This window comes from Colossoma macropomum, unplaced genomic scaffold (genome assembly GCF_904425465.1).
Source record: "Colossoma macropomum unplaced genomic scaffold, Colossoma_macropomum, whole genome shotgun sequence".
NCBI lineage: Eukaryota > Metazoa > Chordata > Actinopteri > Characiformes > Serrasalmidae > Colossoma > Colossoma macropomum.
Window position 1 is genome coordinate 31,492,288 of NW_023494786.1, and position 18,660 is coordinate 31,510,947.

General features: G+C 38.2%; 1 protein-coding gene across 1 annotated transcript in view; it reads left to right on the forward strand.

Annotated features, from left to right (window-relative positions):
* Positions 1-11,752, forward strand: part of LOC118826704 (sialoadhesin-like) — a 13,219-nt gene extending 1,467 nt beyond the window's left edge. The window contains exons 2-10 of the mRNA XM_036597753.1: positions 2,245-2,309; positions 3,817-4,167; positions 5,192-5,410; positions 5,487-5,822; positions 7,032-7,247; positions 8,501-8,612; positions 10,125-10,179; positions 10,281-10,450; positions 11,534-11,752. Coding sequence (XP_036453646.1) covers positions 2,245-2,309; positions 3,817-4,167; positions 5,192-5,410; positions 5,487-5,822; positions 7,032-7,247; positions 8,501-8,612; positions 10,125-10,179; positions 10,281-10,450; positions 11,534-11,603 — 1,594 coding nt within the window. The 3' untranslated portion in view covers positions 11,604-11,752. The remainder of the gene's footprint in view (positions 1-2,244; positions 2,310-3,816; positions 4,168-5,191; positions 5,411-5,486; positions 5,823-7,031; positions 7,248-8,500; positions 8,613-10,124; positions 10,180-10,280; positions 10,451-11,533) is intronic.
* Positions 11,753-18,660: the final 6,908 nt, after the last annotated feature.

Consider the following 18,660-nt stretch of genomic DNA (forward strand, 5'->3'; position numbering starts at 1 on the left):
TAATCTCACACAGCTGTATGGTAAATTCTGTGGATCTTTAAATAACTATCAGCCAATACTTCCTGCAGATCCTGCACAATGGTTTGTTGTTTTTTTCTGTATATTCTAGAGATTCTTGTCTTCTGGACTGGTCAATGACTTCAGTTGTCCAGGTTAACTTCCATGTCTTGCCAGTAATTCTGGCTGTTGAAAGTGTAAACTGGACATGTTTAGACAGTGTTAGCCACCGTTGCCAGGAAATCGGGAAGCTGTCGAGATGAGTGTACATGATTGTGTTAGAAGATTTGGTTATAATGCTCAGTATTCTTTTATAGTTACTTCTCTATTTTGTTGGCATGTGACCTTCAACAGGCATATAAAATAAATGTAATGAATTTAATAACACCTTAAATGCAGGCATTTTGATTGTTGAATGAATAACAGACTCTAAATGTATGTATTGTGATATAAACTGAGTCTGTTCTACAGTTTCTCATTAGGTTGAATGAATAACCGACTCTAAATGTAGGTGTTGTGATATAAACTCAGTCTGTTCTACAGTTTCTCATTAGGTTGAATGAATAACCGACTCTAAATGTAGGTATTGTGATATAAACTCAGTCTGTTCTACAGTTTCTCATTAGGCTGAATGAATAACCGACTCTAAATGTAGGTATTGTGATATAAACTGAGTCTGTTCTACAGTTTCTCATTAGGCTGAATGAATAACTGACTCTAAATGTAGGTATTGTGATATAACTGAGTCTGTTCTACAGTTTCTCATTAGGCTGAATGAATAACCGACTCTAAATGTAGGTATTGTGATATAAACTGAGTCTGTTCTACAGTTTCTCATTAGGCTGAATGAATAACCGACTCTAAATGTAGGTATTGTGATATAAACTGAGTCTGTTCTACAGTTTCTCATTAGGCTGAATGAATAACCGACTCTAAATGTAGGTATTGTGATATAAACGAGTCTGTTCTATAGTTTCTGATTCAGTGGGATTTTTTACCAGCATTCTGTGAAGCTGGTAAAGCTGTAGTAGCCACAGGGAAACATATTTGTAGGTGGAGCGTGGATAGGCACATCATCTTCACCTGAAAGACCTTAAGGTATTCTGGCCATTATTGAAAACATTACAATAAGTTTACAAAGAATCATGAAAAATAAGTGCCTAAACATCTGCATTTACCTTAGTTCTGTGTTCCCTAACAGTTTGGAATCACTTGTAATATATTAACATTTTTGTTATTTTATATATAATGCTCACTTATACCATATGGAGTTAAATATTACGAACTGTTCACCAAAAAGTATTTTTAGATGTTGTGTTCAATATTTTAAGAATTATGGGAACACAAATTTATTAAATGATAAACAGTGCTTTATTTATCCACTTGCATCTGTTTGCATCTATATGTTCCACTTTTGAAATATGAATTCTGAACATTACATTTTTTGTTAGAACTGAAAGTATCATTACTGAGTGAGGAGAATAAAAGCAGGCTAAAACATGTTGAGCGTGCGCTGCTGTGAGTCACCCTGTAAAGCCTGAAATAATCATTTAAAAGTCAGAGGCGCCGGGTCGGGAGTTTTTCACATCACATCATACGTCTCATATTCGTCACACACACAGACTCAAAAAGAAGGTCCGGCTCAATGTTTAGGTCTCAAATGATCTCAAAATCAACATTATTGCTAAATGTCCTTAGGGATCAATAAAGTATCTATCTATCTATCTACTATCTTATACTGATATGATGACAATATTAGATAATTGTCTCACTCAGAAGACGCGTCCATCACCAAGTTTCGACTGAGTTCTCTTTGAATTATCAGATTCGTCTGCTTGGGGAAGGGGTCCACAGCACAACCTACGCTACTTAATGTTCTTTTAAATGTAGCATGCAATTACACATTTCTACCAGAGAGGCCTCCAAATCCCCAAAAGTGTAGCTTCAATTTTATTTGAACTTAATTCTTGATGTTCTTCAGCTTTATTGGTCAATTTAGAATCTTCTACAGCTCTGTTCATCATATAAGAGTCCTCCTAAGCTGTAAAGTTGCACAGAACAAACATATCAGATTTATTTTACTCTGCAACCAAAGTGATCTTATATTATTGAAAACATTGATTCCAAACTTTTGAATGGTAGCGTATGTTGTAATACTGTAACATTTATTATGCATAAAAATAGCAAAAAAAGGCTCATTTCAAACAAGTTGGTGAAAATATATGTTCTGCTTTCTGCTGTGATCAGGTCAGAAGGAACCATGTGCTCCAGATGTGGAGTCCTGTCACTGATCATTCTGCTGTTTATTCCAGGTAGGATTATTCTGCTTTTACTTAATTGCTGTGTGTCGTCTGGTGTGTATAGTGTAGGATAACTTGCGGAAGAAGCCCCCCAGAGTAAGATGTCCCCCCTTACTTTCTCTTCTGATCAAATGGTGGCACCAAATCTCCCAGAAAAGGGGCAAAAGGCTCCCTTTCTGAATATTTTCATAGAACTATTATTTACATGTATATATTAAGAAAGAGACAAAGTTGTTTCCATTTTACTGTCACATGTTTTTGTCATAGTTTATTAAATTACATGAAAAGTACCCCTTCATCAATGGTCAGGTTAGTTTCTGACCAGAGAGCTGCACTTTTCTGGATATTTTTGATTGTAGGTCCACACTCAACCTAGCAGTGACACTCAGTGTGTCTCATTTAAAGGCCATTGCTAGGTAGAGTGTCCTTAGCAGCAGCATTCTGCAGAGGAGCCTCATCCACTTTTATAGCAGCAAGTATGTGATCTGGCCTACCGAGGATTCATGACTCGGCATAACTCCTGACCCCGATCAGCTGTGAAGCTGAGTTTGAGGTGTTTGAACAATGAGTGAGAGTTCAGAAAGGCAGTTATCAAGGTCAATAAAGGGAATTAAAAAAAAAACACAAGCTGAAATTAAATGAATGAAACAAGACACACTTATCCACAGCTTGCAGTAATTTCATACCTGTGAATGCAACATACATTTAAAAACCTTTTTTTTCTAAACTGGCCCTGCTCCTTTATGAATTAAGGGCTGGGGAAAATATCCTGGAGCATCCACGGAATTCAGCCAGAAGAAGGCTGCATTTCTTGGCCGCATTTTAAGGATCTTCCGTGTTCTTTTGAAATGTCCAGAAACACCATCAACTTCTCTGGGCTAAAGCTCATCAACTTTCACAACTACAACAATCAGTGACCTCAGTTCCCAAAAGATTACTGAGTGTTAAAGGAAAAGGTGATGTAACACAGTGGTAAACATGCTCCTGTCCTGACTTTTCTGGAACATATTGCAGGCATCAAACTTAGAATAAGCATACATACATACATACATACATCATCTAAACCGCTTATCCTTCTGGGTCACGGTGGGGTGCTGGAGCCTATCCCAGCTGTCATTGGGCGGAAGGCAGGATACACCCTGGACAGGTCGCCAGTCCATCGCAGGGCATAGAATAAGCATATAGCTCTCAAAATAACATGAATTTGTATGACCATAGTATTTAGCTCCAACCTCCCAAATGTCTTTGGGTCAACAGCATCTTTTGTGTTTTTATTAATATTATTAAATGAATTATTTTATACACCAGCATCCTCAGAGCTAACTGTCAATGACTGAAGGAGGTGCTGTCAGATTCTGTTACTAAAGTGTACCCATATGTATGTATCTGATCAAAAATGTGCTGCCCACACTAGAAATCAGAAAACCAGAAAAACAGAATTATTAACCAGAGTTAACCAGAGTTATACAGTGTAAGTCTGTGAGGAGTTCAGATTGGTGAGATCTGTGCACTGATTCAGTTTCAGGTTCTCTGGGTCAGAGAGTGATCGTGTCCTGCAGTCCTCAGACTGTCTGCGCTCTGAGAGAATCAGCAGCGAACCTGATCTGCTCTTATTCAACCACCACCAAACCTCAGCAAATCTTCTGGTTCAGCTCCAAACTAAAGGCTAAATGGAGGAATGAGGAAGATCCAGAGGATTTAGCTTTAGACTCAGACTACGCAGGACGAGTGAGATACACTGATTATGGGTCCAGTTCTACTCTCACAATAACAGACCTGAGAGAGAGAGACTCAGGAGAATATCAGCTCATGATCATCACAGGAGTAGGAGAGAGATCTCTCAGCTCAGCAGTCAGACTAACAGTTTCAGGTAATACAGCTCAACTAGAAGATACAACACTATAATCTGCTGCTCAGTCACTTTAACTATTTTATTCATGCATTATAAATGCAAGAAAACTTCATTTGACCAGGGATTTTCAAAGTTTTGTGACTGATATGAAGACATACAGTGCTGTGCAAATGTCTTGATACAATAATATGTAAAGCCGTTTAGCTCAAACAATTATTTGAGCAAAAAAACATTTTAATTCATTAAAAAATAATAACAACCCATAATGATTGCTCTGTGTGTGAGCTTGGTATCTTAACCATTTCCAGTTCTCTCCTGGAGGACGGTCAGTATATACAGTTACCATCCAACACCTAGTTTATCTAATCAATCCTTCAGCAAATTAAATCAGGTGCTGCTGATGGAACTAAACAATCCATGTGACAGCTGGAGTTCAGCGAGAAGACAGGAACCAAACCTATGTTTTTCTAATATATCACTGTTGTCATAAGAAAACCTCGTATCTCCAAAATGGTAACTTTACAGGAAAAGGAAAAAACCTACTTTACTTTTAATGTAAGTCAGTGGAACCAGAATTTCATTCATCATGAATGAAATTTACACACAATATAAAGAGAAACAGGCATTTTAAAAATGTCAAAAACTGAAAAACGTCAAAAATGGAGATGCGAGGTTTTCTTCCGACAGCAGCGAAAACAGTACATTCTTCTTACATTTTCTTGTATTTATTCAAATTTATTTTAATGTCAAGTAGTGTTTTTACTGGCAAAAATACACCAGATAAATAGTTTTAAAAGATTTTTATGGCTGCCTAAGACTTTTGCACAGAACTTTATATCAGCACTGCTGTTTTGACTTTAGCTGCTCTTTACATTGTATGAACATTTGATAATAAATGGACCAACAGAAATGATCCAATATTACTTAAAATTAAATATCATTACATTAACAGACACTGAAGTTAAGAAACTTTTTTCCTTCTTCTCAAAGTTACCATCTCATACATGTATATTTCTTCATCTTTAACATTATTTCTGCTCAGACCTGCAGGTGATGGTGAGCTCTGACACTGTAGATCAGAAAAAACTGACCTGTATCACGTCCTGCAATTTGACTTCTGAATCTTATTACCACTGGTCTAAAAATGGAGGAAGAATCAACAGGAAAACCAACCAGAGCACTTGGGTTCTACCCAGCAATCCTGGCAGTTACTCCTGCTCTGTTGTCACAGGAAGCCATGAAATCTATTCCAGTGCAGTGTGTGAGTATCAGAGCTGTTTATAACTTTATGTTTATGATCTGATTCAAATAAAAAAAGTAATGTTTTACTTTTACAGGTGTTTTTGATGAGAACTGTTGGAATGTGAGGTACTCAGACAGAAGACTGTGTGCTGTGGAGGGATCATCAGTGGACTTTCTCTGCACTTACTCACATCCCAGTAAACTCACAGTTAATGAAGCATTCTGGCATTATGAGTCTAAAGTGGAGCCGAAGGATCTGAGTCTGGATGACCGGTTTGCTGGTCGAGTTCAGTTTCTTGGGAATAAAAAGGGAAACTGCACTCTGAGAATGAGAGACGTGAGAAAGAACAACTCTGGAGAATATCACTTTAGATTTGTTACTAACACTGAAGGATTCTTCGGTAAACCTGGAGTCATTCTGAATGTTTCAGGTACCTCTCCACACCAAATCAGTCTATCCAGGCTCCGCCCACAATTACATTCTTTCTGTCAACAAAACTGTCAACAATTGATTTGTTCCCAACAACTTCTGATTAGGCTGAATAGGATTTTTGCCAGTGTTCTGTAAAGCTTGTCCAGCTCAGTAACAGTAGCTACAAAAGAACACAGTAGTGGGCGGAGCCTGGACGGTTCAGTTATGTCTGTTTTTTTTAACTGAATTAGTTTATTACAGTCTGAAGAATGATCTGCTCTGCTGTTATGTGCTCTGGACACAACGCTGGTCTCCTGATGAAGAGGGTTTGAATTCTATAAGTCATGTGCAAAAGTTTGTGCACCCTTGTTCAAACGATGTTGTGTAGGTTTTATAAGTGAAAATAAGTTAACAATATTCTACAGAGAATATACTGTGCACATTTTAACCCCTTAAAATCCCAGGCTTATGACATACTAAGGCTTATTATACAGTAACTACACAGACTACAATACAAACTAGCTTAATTATTCTAAGGTTATGGAAGTGTGTAGGAAACAACGGTGGGCCCAGCTCATTTAAGGGGTTACTGTATATTTGCTGAATTTAACATATAAAAAAATACAACATGAAATGTGGTCTGTGCAAACGTTTTGGCACATTTTGTATTGCAGCGTCTACCACCGAGCTTAGGGGGCGACGCCATACAAAGTGGCTCTCTGGAGGGGCTACACTCCTGGTTGAAGAAAGACTGTTGTTGTTCTGCAACCTTGTGGTACATATGTTTATTGGAGTAAAGAGGAGTGGTTAGAAGTGTCTACCCTCCTTGTGTGTCATGTCCTGTGTTATTCCCTCCATGTGTTTTGAGTTGGAGTGGGCCAGGCTAGGCATTTCTGGTCTTTGTAAAGACTCACTGTTGAAGTGTCTGCTCACTGACGAGCATTTGCTGAGTTTAACGTATTGGGGAAAAAAAGCATACTTTAGCACTGGTGCAAAAAAAGATGTGGAATGCAAAATATTCTGCATCTTATTCTGCACTAATGATCCAGTATGTTTTTCCAATATCTTAAACTCAGATTAATAGAAATTGTGCACTAAAATCAGCAGGTAAATGTCATATTCAACTTCTCTGTAGAGGATGTGTTAATAATTTTCACTTTAAAAAATCAACAGGACATGTTATTGTCTGGCGGTGAATGTTGCATTGATTTATCTTTTGTGTGTTCAGATCTTCAGGTGAGAGCGAGTCCCAGCAGTCCATCAGAAGGTCAGACAGTAACACTGACCTGTACCTCCACCTGCACTCTACCTAACAACCCCACTTACATCTGGTACAAGAACGGAGAGCCTGTAACCAACAAACCCACCAAATACAACAAGCTCTACCTGGAGTCAGCGAGCAGTGAGGATATACGCCAGTATTCTTGTGCTTTAGGAAGCAGAGGTAGGTCTACATGTACTCAGAGTTGGGCAGAAATACTATGAAATATTATACTTTTATATAAGTATACTGTAGTGATGACTGGATACTGAATATCCTGACCTAAATGTATTCAGTAACACATTCCAGTACAATACATATGAACATAACATCAGGGCTAAAGTGTTTTTGTGGCTCACAGCTACTGTTTTTCTCCTCTTTGATTCGTTTTTCAGAGCTTTTTTAATTTCACTACATTTCTTCTAATTGGTTCATAACTCAAGCTAATTAACTCAATTAAGAGTAAAAGTACTGATTTAATTCAACTCCAACAAGCGCCGTTACAGGGGAAAATGTATTCAAGTACAGAAACGAGAGTAAATGTAATTCATTACTTGCCACCTCTGTCCATTATACACCTTAATATACAATACCAGTTACAGCACATATGGCAACCCAATCTTTAAATGACATAACACTGGTTCATCATTATTATGTACTTTATAATGTAATTTGGTCACCCTTGGTCTAATACACTATGTTTTCCAAGTGTAAAAGTTAACCTCTTATTTTCCAGGGTATATTTTGGTTTGTCCATCTGAATTTACGTGACCAAATCATAAGGCAAATTATTCAGTAACTGCATGAAATGAATGCACATTTTTATTTTATGTATTAATTTATTTTAAAAGCTCCCCTCAAATTAACAGAACATGTGTTTTATGTAATATATGATCACACATATTGCTATATGCTTACAATTTACTGCTGAAAGCCAAAAATCTTAGAAGCTCTTTGTATTTTATAAAAATAAGTTTTACAGAGCAGATCACTGAAGAGACGCCATCTGTTTATAGTTTATAGCCCAGATTTGTGGAAAAATGGGTCGACTTTCAGTAGAAAAAAAAATTGAGTTCAGCTTCTTTTATTATAAGGGTTTAAAATTACATCACCCATCTATTTGACTGGAAAGAAGACAGTTACAGCCTCATATGACACCCACCTTTCGAATGTAGCAGGTGGTTCCAAGGAGCATAAGAGGCTATCACGTTCTCTACAGAGAACACACTTCTTCATATTTTAATGCACAGTGACTGGTTATTTGCTGAATTTAGGGTGTCCAGGGTGTTTTCTTCTGCCCAATGACTGCTGGGATAGGCTTCAGCACCCCTGCAACCTAGGAAGATAAGTGGCTTAGATAATGTGTATATGAGTTTGCATTGCCCGTTAAGTAAAGACACAGAAATACTCGGCTTTTCATCTGCTGTCATTAATAGGGTTTGTTCCTGAAAGTCCAGAAGGAAGCGGACCGTCAAAGTTTGTCATCATGGCAGCAGCAGCAGCAGTCTGTCTGATTCTGATACTCATCGCTGTAGCAGTATGGATCTGGTTTGTGAGCTATTAACTTATTTATTGTTTTGAACATAAGTGTTACAGAAACTTTGTACTGCAAGCTGAGAAAAAATAATTTTGATGTATCTCTTCATCTCTTTACAGTACTGTGCAAATGTTAAAGATCACTTTTTCTTTTCTTTAATTTCCAGTGAAAACAGCCATTTAGTACAAGTTATTCATTTTTTAACCTCAGTAAAAAGCAGAACATATAATTGCATGAAAACCTCGAACTCTAAAACATTGTTGTAGAAGACACAGACAACATTGCCTGTTCAGGCAAATACGCATTTTTCAGGCAGATGCTTTTATTTTGAACAGGCACTTCAACCGAGAAACCGAAATACCCAGCCCAGCGCTACCCCAACACAAAACACAGGAAGGGGGTAACATGGGAGGATATGACACACAAGGAGGGTAGTCAATTCTAACCACTAGTTCACTACAAAGCCCACCCTCCTTGGATACAATACCTCCAATAAACACAACTACCACTAGACAACAGAACTTCTAACACACTATAAAGCCACCCTTCTCAGTCACAATTACACTAATAACTACAAACTAAACAACACCACAACAACAATAACAACAGCATCCTTTTTAACTTTGCATGGCCACATCCTCTTTACTCCCCACACAGTGCAGAGACCATGGAGAACGCTATACACGGGTCAGCTGTCCCAGCGGCCCATACAGCCCAAACAAAGTCACTGAGGCGCACATTGCAGCCTCTCTGCAGCCAGAGTCCTGGCCTGTGCACTGTCCCGGTCAGCACAAGTCCAGCAGAGTGCCCGCTCTTCAGCAGCGGGCACCCCTAAACCTCTCTCTGGGCTGTGTCCTTGGCGCAGGGGTGCCTCCTGGTCTAGTGCACAACGTGGAGATGATAGCAGGGCTCCTTGGCGTACCCCACTCTGGGTGCACAGACCTCCTCCTGGGCATGGTGAAACTCCTCACAGGCAGCATTAAGTCCAGTGCTACTGAGGCCGATGACAGCAGCAGTGGCACTCCTCCTAGCCACCTCTTCTGTCGTCCACTGTGTCGTTGATGCTGCCGAGGGTGCTGCTCGTGTGCCCTTTCCTCAGCCCTCGGGGATCCACCCACCAGTGCCCAATCTGATTGGGACAATTCTGGTGGTCTACCAGGTCTTCCAGTTGGTTGACAGGAATGCCATTTTTTCTGTAGCTTTTAATCGTTTTTTTAACTAGTTTTGGAAACTCCTAGGTTTTGAATTATTTTCCTTTGACCTTCTTCCTCAATGCCAGTTGATTATCTCATACATAACCTCCTCAGAAAGGGCTAGAGAAAAATGATTAACTTGTCCGTAATGCCTGTTTAGACTGGAAATTAAATAAATGTGATAGATAGATATGAATTCAAAGTAAGTTGAAACAATGAGATCAGATGTCGACTTCAGCTGACTTACCAATTCAAGACAATGAGTTACGCTTATGTATGACTGTCAAATACAGTTTTATGCAGCTTTTTATTCCATTGTTTATTTATCAGGAGGAGGAAATCGAGCCCAGCTGAAGGCCACAGGAGCTCAGAGCAGAGTGGACAGGTGAACATGGAGGAGGGACTGTGTGATTATGTAACTTGATCAAATATAATGTAATTCTAATACTGTTCTCTCTCTCTCTCTCTCTCTTCCCTCTCTCTCAGTGTGAAGAAGCTACAGATAATCAGGATGACGTTCAGTACTCCAGTGTTCATTTCAGACCCTCTAACTCACCAGTCAAGTCTCCATCCACTGCTTCCACACTTCCTCCGGACGTTATAGAGGAAGTTCATTACGCTGATGTGAAGATCAGCAGACGTGCTGCTGCCACCCAGTGAGCAAAACCTTTCATTACATCCACACTGACTGTAAAGAGCTTTGTATGTCTGGAGAAATAAGACATTAAAAGAGTATGGCCACATTTTTCCTTTGTTACAAGATGACATCATCTCATAATAACACAATGCTTACTGCCTACCTGCCATCAAGATTGGCACGCTCTTACACAGCGCACAGAGCGCTACAAAATAAAAATCTACCACTCTGAAACATCCTGCTCCAGTCTAGCTTGTGAAGGTGGATCAGCTCTGCCACTTATTTTAGCTGATTTTAAGAACAGCCACAGAGGTGTTGGGGTTGAACTTGTAGCAGGATGCTGCTCTAGAGGTCGCCCACTCAGAGCAGAGTGGGTGAGCTAACCAATCAAAGCACACTGGGCTCATCGGGAGGCGGGGCTTAAAGACACAGGAGGGTGAACAGAGATGTACATTATGAGAAAAATAATTTGTTTTGGAACATTGAAGCATGTAAATCTATTCTAGTAGACCTAAAATATAATTATGAAAACTGAAAATGAGCATAATAGGTTCACTTTAAAAATTAACTGAAAACCGCTGACTCAAAACACACACATCATAGAAGCCATAGAGCAAAAAAGGCTTGTTAAACATGTTTTTATAGAACACTTTCATGAATTCTTCAGTCAAATGTACAGTTGTATGCAACAGTTTGTGCACTACTGGTCAAATTACGGGTTTTTGTTGATTTTCTAAGTGAATATGAGTTAACACGTCCTCTACAGAGCACACACTTATATATGGCATTTTCTGCTAATTTTAGTGAACAATTTCTATTGAATTTGTTGAACATGTTAGCCAAAAAACATACAGTATAAAATGTGCCATAAACATGTAATGTTTCTCGTAATTCGGCAGTTGCTCTTTGAATTACATTATAAGTGAGGTTTGAGTCAGCAGGTTTTATGTACAGTGAAACGTGTCAACTGTTGACCATGGTCATTAATGATACAGTGCAGATAGAGAGAAGATAGTTTAGGCTCAATAACACATAATCCTACCATTTATTTTTATTCTCAGCAGTTCTGTCAGTGGGTATTTTCTCTCTTCATGTTCCACAGGCCTCTGGATGTGAAAGCGACTGATGACCCATCTCAGATCTACAGCCAGATTCAAAAACGCAAAACATGAGCAGCGTAACACACTCACTGTGGAGGTGTTCTAGATCTGGGACACAGATTTGGGTGGTCTGTTCTAGATCTCTGCAGCAGTAATCAGTATTGCATCCAAATCAAACAGGATTATTTCACAAAGCAGCATCTCTCTGTTAGCAGTTAAGCCAAAAATGAGGATTGTCCAATAGGAACGTGTCTTGCCTCTTCTCTGACTGCACAGGTTCAGATTAAAGGGAAATTCCACTGGTTTTTCAAAATTTCTATATAATTTCAGAATCACAGTGGTGGTCATAAGAACCAGACATCCGAAGAGTTTAATCACTGAAGGTTATTACATTAATTGGTTATGAATACACTGCCTGATGTCTCAGACTGATATTTTGCTATTTTACCATCATCAACATTCCATATAAAAGTCGAGAATACGTGCAGGTTCACTGGTGATTTTCGACTATATTTTATATACCACTGTAAGGAAATCTGAGTCTCTGCTATCAAACATTTCACACCAAATCACTCTGAATCACTCTGTTCACATCTCAAACACTGAACTGTGCAGATTTTTTTAAAGATCACCTGAATCCCCCTGCATTTATCTGGCTAACACAGAAAACTTGTTTTGTGAAATAAACCCCATAAAAAAGAAATGGCTGACGTTAATAAAGTATCTGTGAGTACAAGGAGTGCATTACTTCTCACAGCGCAGCAGTGCTGTGTTAGTATTGTACAGATATTAATGACAAACATATTTGAGTTCTCTCTTGTTATTTTGTTGGATGTTATTTATAGTGTATTAGTAATGACCTCATATTAAATAGCACATTTGGCAGGGTGTTTGTAGAGACTGTTAGCTCATTAACTGGATTATACACAGGTGGCTTGTTGTCCTTATTTGGTTTTCAGAATAGCCTGAATTTACCTTGGTGTGGATTCCACAAGCTGCTGGATGCAGTGTAGAACAGAAAACACCACTTTAACATGATTTGTAAACATCAGCTACGCTTTACATTGCATAAAACTTTCATGATGAAAATTACTTGGATAAAGTCTGGTTACATTAAATATTTAATATTTCTTCCAGAAAAGTTATCAGTTTGTAAATACAGGGGTCTGTTCTGACAGAGACGGTCAGCTTTTTCTGTGTAAATATTGTTACATGATGTTGAACAGTTAAGAACCCTTTTTTGATTTTGTTCTGAAAGAAGGTGTTAATAGTGAGTTTGTGCTGCAGTAACAGCCTCTACTGGGAAGGCTTTACACTAGATGTTGGAACATTGCTGTGAGGATCTGACTGAGCATTAGTGAGGTCAGTTACTGATGTTGGATGGTCAGTTCTGGACACTCCAACTCATCCCAAAGGTATTAGATTGAGCTCCATCACTCCAGAGAACGCAGATCCACTGCTCCACAGCCCAATGCTGGGGGGCTTTATACCCCTCTAGCCCACGCTTGGCATTGGGCATGGAGACCTTAGGATCATGTGGAGCTGCAGCTTAAAGTAGCTGAATTCACTAATTAAAAGAGTGTCTGGATACATTTGGACACACAGTAAAGGTCAGGGACTGAGATGTACATAAATTATTTTAAAGTGTTCCACTGAATAACTTGGATGTTCAGGATGAATTTAAGTTGTTTAAGTTTGGTTCAGACACAAATATGCACTGTTAGCAAAACTGGTCTTATTCCTACACTGATTACCTGAAATGGGGCAAATTTATCCATCCCTCACTTCTGCTTTATACTTCAAACATGCTTTTTCTGTGTTCCATGATGATTTTCTATGTAAATATAGATAAAGGAAGTCTAACAGCTGAAATAAATAGTACAGTGAAGTGCCAGAAGTCATGGGACAGAAACTAGTATTGGGTAGGACCCCCACTAGCCAGGCGAAGTGCAGCAACTCCACGTAGCATTGATTCCACAAGTGGACAGAAGACGTCTGGAGGGATGTTGAGCCATAATGTCTGGATAACCACCCACAGCTCTGTGGTATTTGTAGGAACAGGATCTCTGGTGTGAATTGACCTCTCCACCGCATCCCATAAATGCTCAATTAGGCTCATGTTGGGCAAACGTGCAGACCACACCATTCATCTGAAATCTCCAGAACGCTTCTCGAACCAATTCTGGTCAACTTGGACCTGATGGCACAGTGCATTATCCTGCTGGAATATCCCATCATTGTAGGAGTACATGAAGTCCATGAAGGGCTGCAAATGGTAAATAAGCAGTGAAACATGGTAGTCACCGGTCAATGTGGATGTGATTTCTGCCCGAGTGGCTTGTCTGTTCGCACTGACAATTCCAGGCAATTCATGTTGCCTTGCCATAAGCAAACTGGCCAGTGTTCAACCTCACTCACTGACAAATTATACAGGTGTGGGTGTTCCCAAGCAGTCCATGAGGTAGCGCCACTTCATAATCAATTTACATACTGCTATCCTATGACTTTTGGCACATCAGTGTAAAATTTGCTTTGTCTTCCATGGAAACCATTATTTATAGAAATAAACACTTTCTTTCTACATTCCTGTAACCTTTTCAGATGACTGGAACCTTGTTTGTACTTTGAATATCTTTGTAGAAACATTTATTAAAGTATAAGATAGAAAAAAGTTTCTCTTTTGGTTTCTTTCTAATATAAAGCTATTTTAAGGTTGTAAAAACAGTTCTGAAAACACTCTCATAACACTCCACTATATACTGGATCATTTATTAGGAGCTAAAATGGATAAAGCGTAAATGAATAAATAAAGAGAATAAAGAGTTTTTTCCCTTACAAAAAATCACCCTCCAGAAAGAGAAAGGAAGAGAGAGAGAGAGATACAGACATAGCTTACTGTAAAACAGATAATATACATCAATGTAAAATTCACACTTACACTTGCTGTAGTAAGAAGCAAACTCACTTGAGTTTCTCCACTTTGTAGAAGGCAGTGAGACTGTCAAACAGCTTAGTGTTCATCTCCATAGAGACATTCATCGAACTGTAGATCAGAGATCACATCAGCAGGCATATACCAAGCACCAATGTGAAATGATCTGTCTGTAGCGATTGACTCTGCAGAAAGTTGGTGACCTCTGCGCACTATGCGCCTCAACAATATGTTTAATGCTTTTATAATTATAACTCACCAAACATGCAGCAGCAGCAGGGACTGTCCGAGGCTGAACCGCTGAGATTTTAAACCCCAGCGCTGCTTTGTGATTCCGCGACCTCATTGGCGGAGCTGTTTGATGATGCTGTTATTTGATTGGCTGTGACCGAGGAGGGCGGGGTTCAGCCTGGCAAAGCTGAGCAGCCTGGGCGTCATTCGAATTTCTTCGGTTGACTCACTCCAACCGCCGCTCTGCTCCTCCTGCTGCTCTCAGTCATGTCTGGTGAGAAATATCTGTAATTTTCTTCATAAATATGTTCATATTTCCCTTCATTACTGCTTAAAAACATCTGGTTCTAGGAAATAAAGAAGTCGGTGTTTCATATCGAAGGTAAGTTATGTCAGCTAGTCAGACTCTCCACAACTGGGGTTAGCTTGACTGCTAATATGACCTTATATTAATAATAATATCCAAAGGCTCTAATAATACCGACAATACATTTAACATAAAAAAAATAGTAACTGTTAGTGAGTTACTTTTACACCTAGCCTTCCCCAGCAGGTACACAACTTTGATTTAAGGGCTTTTTTGGTAAGTTTTTGGTTGTGACGTCACATGACCTAAACACAACCAGTCTTCGACATTAAAAAATGATGTTGGGAAAATGATGTCGATGTAACGTTGAAATGTGAATTGAATTATTATTATTTTTTTTTACTTTTTTTTTTAGGCGTTTTAACCCATATGTTGAATACTGGTTAGGGTTACAACTGAAACGGCGCTAAACATTTGGAGCATATATCGGCCTTTCTGTTAACGTATTCCTCAACATTGGTACTACATCACAGCATTGTTACCTACTTTGAGCATTTTCTGTTGTCATATTTTAAATTTTTCTCGGCAGCAGATCTCATGATCTGTAAAACGGATCACTGATTTGAAGATCAGCGAATCTGCGCAGCAGTTCATGAGCCGGAGTCACAGCTTTTCAGATCAAAATACTGGAGTCCAATTCTGAGGAAAACTGCTTATTTCACTCCAGAACCGTTGGGTGCTTTGCTTTGTCTTTAGAGGTAAGAACACAATGTATAGTGACATTTAGAATAAATAATAATATTATATTACTTCCACCCATTGAATGTATCATTTTTATTGTGTGTTTCCTGGAAATTTACTATTTTCTTGCCAGCTAACATGAGCTAATGCTAACCAAATGAAACTGTAGCTAGCTAGCTATATGTTATAGCTACATAGGTATAAATTGTCAACTGGCTAAAACTGGCCAGTGTTATATAAGTTAATGTTAACTTATTTTAAGGTTAAGTAAACCTGCAGCTACCAGTTTCATCTTTACCCCTTTATGTTATGTTTGCTAGTTATTTAACTCAGCTAATTCCATTTTCAGTAAAAGTTACCATGGCAAGCACAACAGACCCCATACAGGTAGGATATTCCTTTGTTAGGTGCTGGTAAAATGCATACATGTTATTTCAGGGTTATTTCAGGGTTATGTTAGGGCAGTGTTTCCCAAGTCCAGTCCAACTGTTTCTGTGTTTTTCCTGCTCTAACACTTCAACATAAAACGCAATTGATCATTAAGTTATGATCCATGCGTGTTAATGGAGGGACAGCACTCAGTTAGGCAGAGCGACCAGAGAGAAATGAATTAAAGAAGTACTTCTCTGTAAATCCACAGCTTGTGTGTGTGTGTGTATGTATGTGTGTGTGTGTGTGTGTGTATGTATGTATGTGTGTGTGTGTGTGTGTGTATGTGTGTGTGTGGCTTCTTGTTGAAATGCATTGAATTCTCCTACACAGCATACACTGTATGTTTTTGTGTGTAGGGGTGGCTGTCAGGTTAAAAGTAGACTGTTATGTTTCTCAGATTAATATATTGACATACACACACACACACACACACATCATCTAAACCGCTTATCCTTCTGGGTCATGGTGGGGTGCTGGAGCCTATCCCAGCTGTCATTGGGTGGAAGGCAGGATACACCCTGGACAGGTCACCAGTCCATCGTCCAAATACGCACCTCCTTCTTACCAGAACTGTCTGATCTACTGTCTGTGTAACTAATCACGATCGGATTCTTCTGACGGTGATTTTAATGTTCATGTTGATGAAGCTTCAGACAAAAAAGCTTCTGAAGTTATTAAATACATTTGATTTTATTCAGCACAGAACTAGTCCAACACACACTCACTGTCACACTTATTTATTAATATAAATTAAATCCTTGATATCATGATCTCTGACATTTTAGTACGTCTGCTTCTGTTGGCATAAAAGATAGAATAACAAAAATGAAGAAAAAGTGTATTTTAACATCAACAGCAGCTGCTTTTAGTAGTGTTCTACATTACAAACCTCCTCTACATGTTAACTCAACAGTGCATGACATGGTCAAGAATTTTAACTGTAAACTAAGATCTGTTCTAGATAATGTTGCACCAGAAAAGACTAAAAAGAAGTCCTTGACCACAAAAATGCCATAGTAAAATTAACAGATAAATCAGTAGAAAAAGGATGCAAAGCAAAACAGAAATGGCGAAAAACTAAACTATTCATTATGAAATTCTTAAAAATTGTATTAATATTAATAACAATGCAATATGAACAGAGAAACAGAAATCCTCAAATACTCAAAACCTACCAACAACAGACACAATTTTTATTTTTATTTTAATAATTTAGTTCTATTTTTAATATTTGATCACCTGTTAAACCCTAAATTAACCAATGATTATCTCACTGAGGCTTCAACATCAAAATGTAATGATTATGCATTATTTTAATACAAAAATCACTAACATCTGGTCACATTTTATTACTCCAAAACTGCCAATAGACTACCAAAATAGAATTTTTTGTTATTCAACAGCAAAACACTATGAGTAGTCTTAAAGAGATAACTGAGACAGAACTTCAGAAAGTTGTCATGCAGTTAAATTCTTTCTGGAACTGTGTTAAACTGGTTCTCTACATATTTAACGAGGAGACCATATTTTGTAAACATAAGTGAACATATCTCTGATAAGCATGATATTCTCTTTGGTGTACCACCAGGTTCTGTACGAGGTCCACTTCCGTTTTCTTTGTATATACTGCCACTGGGTCAGATTATTAGGAAGCAGGGCATCAATTTTCATAGTTGATACAGCTGTATATATCTGTGGCTCCAGACAATGTCAGTTCAGTAGATAAGCTCACTATATGCCTGTTCAGCATAGTTAGCTGGATGAACAACATTTTTTTAAAGCTTAATGAAGAAAATAATTATAAATAATTATAATTGGTAGTGAAGCAAAGAGGAAAAAGGTGAATGAAAGACTTGGAAATCTGGCTCTACAAATAAAAAAAATGAAGGTAGGAATTTTGGTGTAACTCCAGACTATGATTTAGCTTTTAAAAGCACATATTAATAATATCACCAAAACTGCTTTTTATCATTTGAGGAATTTTTTTCCTGATTTTTCCAATGACAATAATAGAAGAAAAAAAACCAAAATGATAATTGACCCATTTTCCTGTTTCTCAGTACTGTTACTAAAACATGACTAAGATCTCTCAAACACTGTATCAAACTCTCTCACACTTACTATAAAGAATTCCTAAGAGTTTGATAAAATAAGTTCTGTTTATATATGGGTCATTCTGTGCCAGGTCACATATAGCTTGTCCAGCCATGTTAATGGATGTTTGCCATTTTGAGCCCATGTTTTCTCAAAAAGGTCAGTGTGAGGTAGAATCAAGCAGAAAATGTGGTAAATAAATTACTTGTAATTTATAAATTTGGTCATATTTTCTCCTCATTGCTGTGTAAGAACATCTGAGTGGTTCTAGAAAATAAAGAAGCTGGCTAACGTTCGTTTTGTTTTTTTAGGACGTTGTTGTTTCATTTCAAAGGAAAGTCATGCCAGCTAAAGTTAGCTAGTGAGAGTTGTCCACAACTAACATTAGCTTG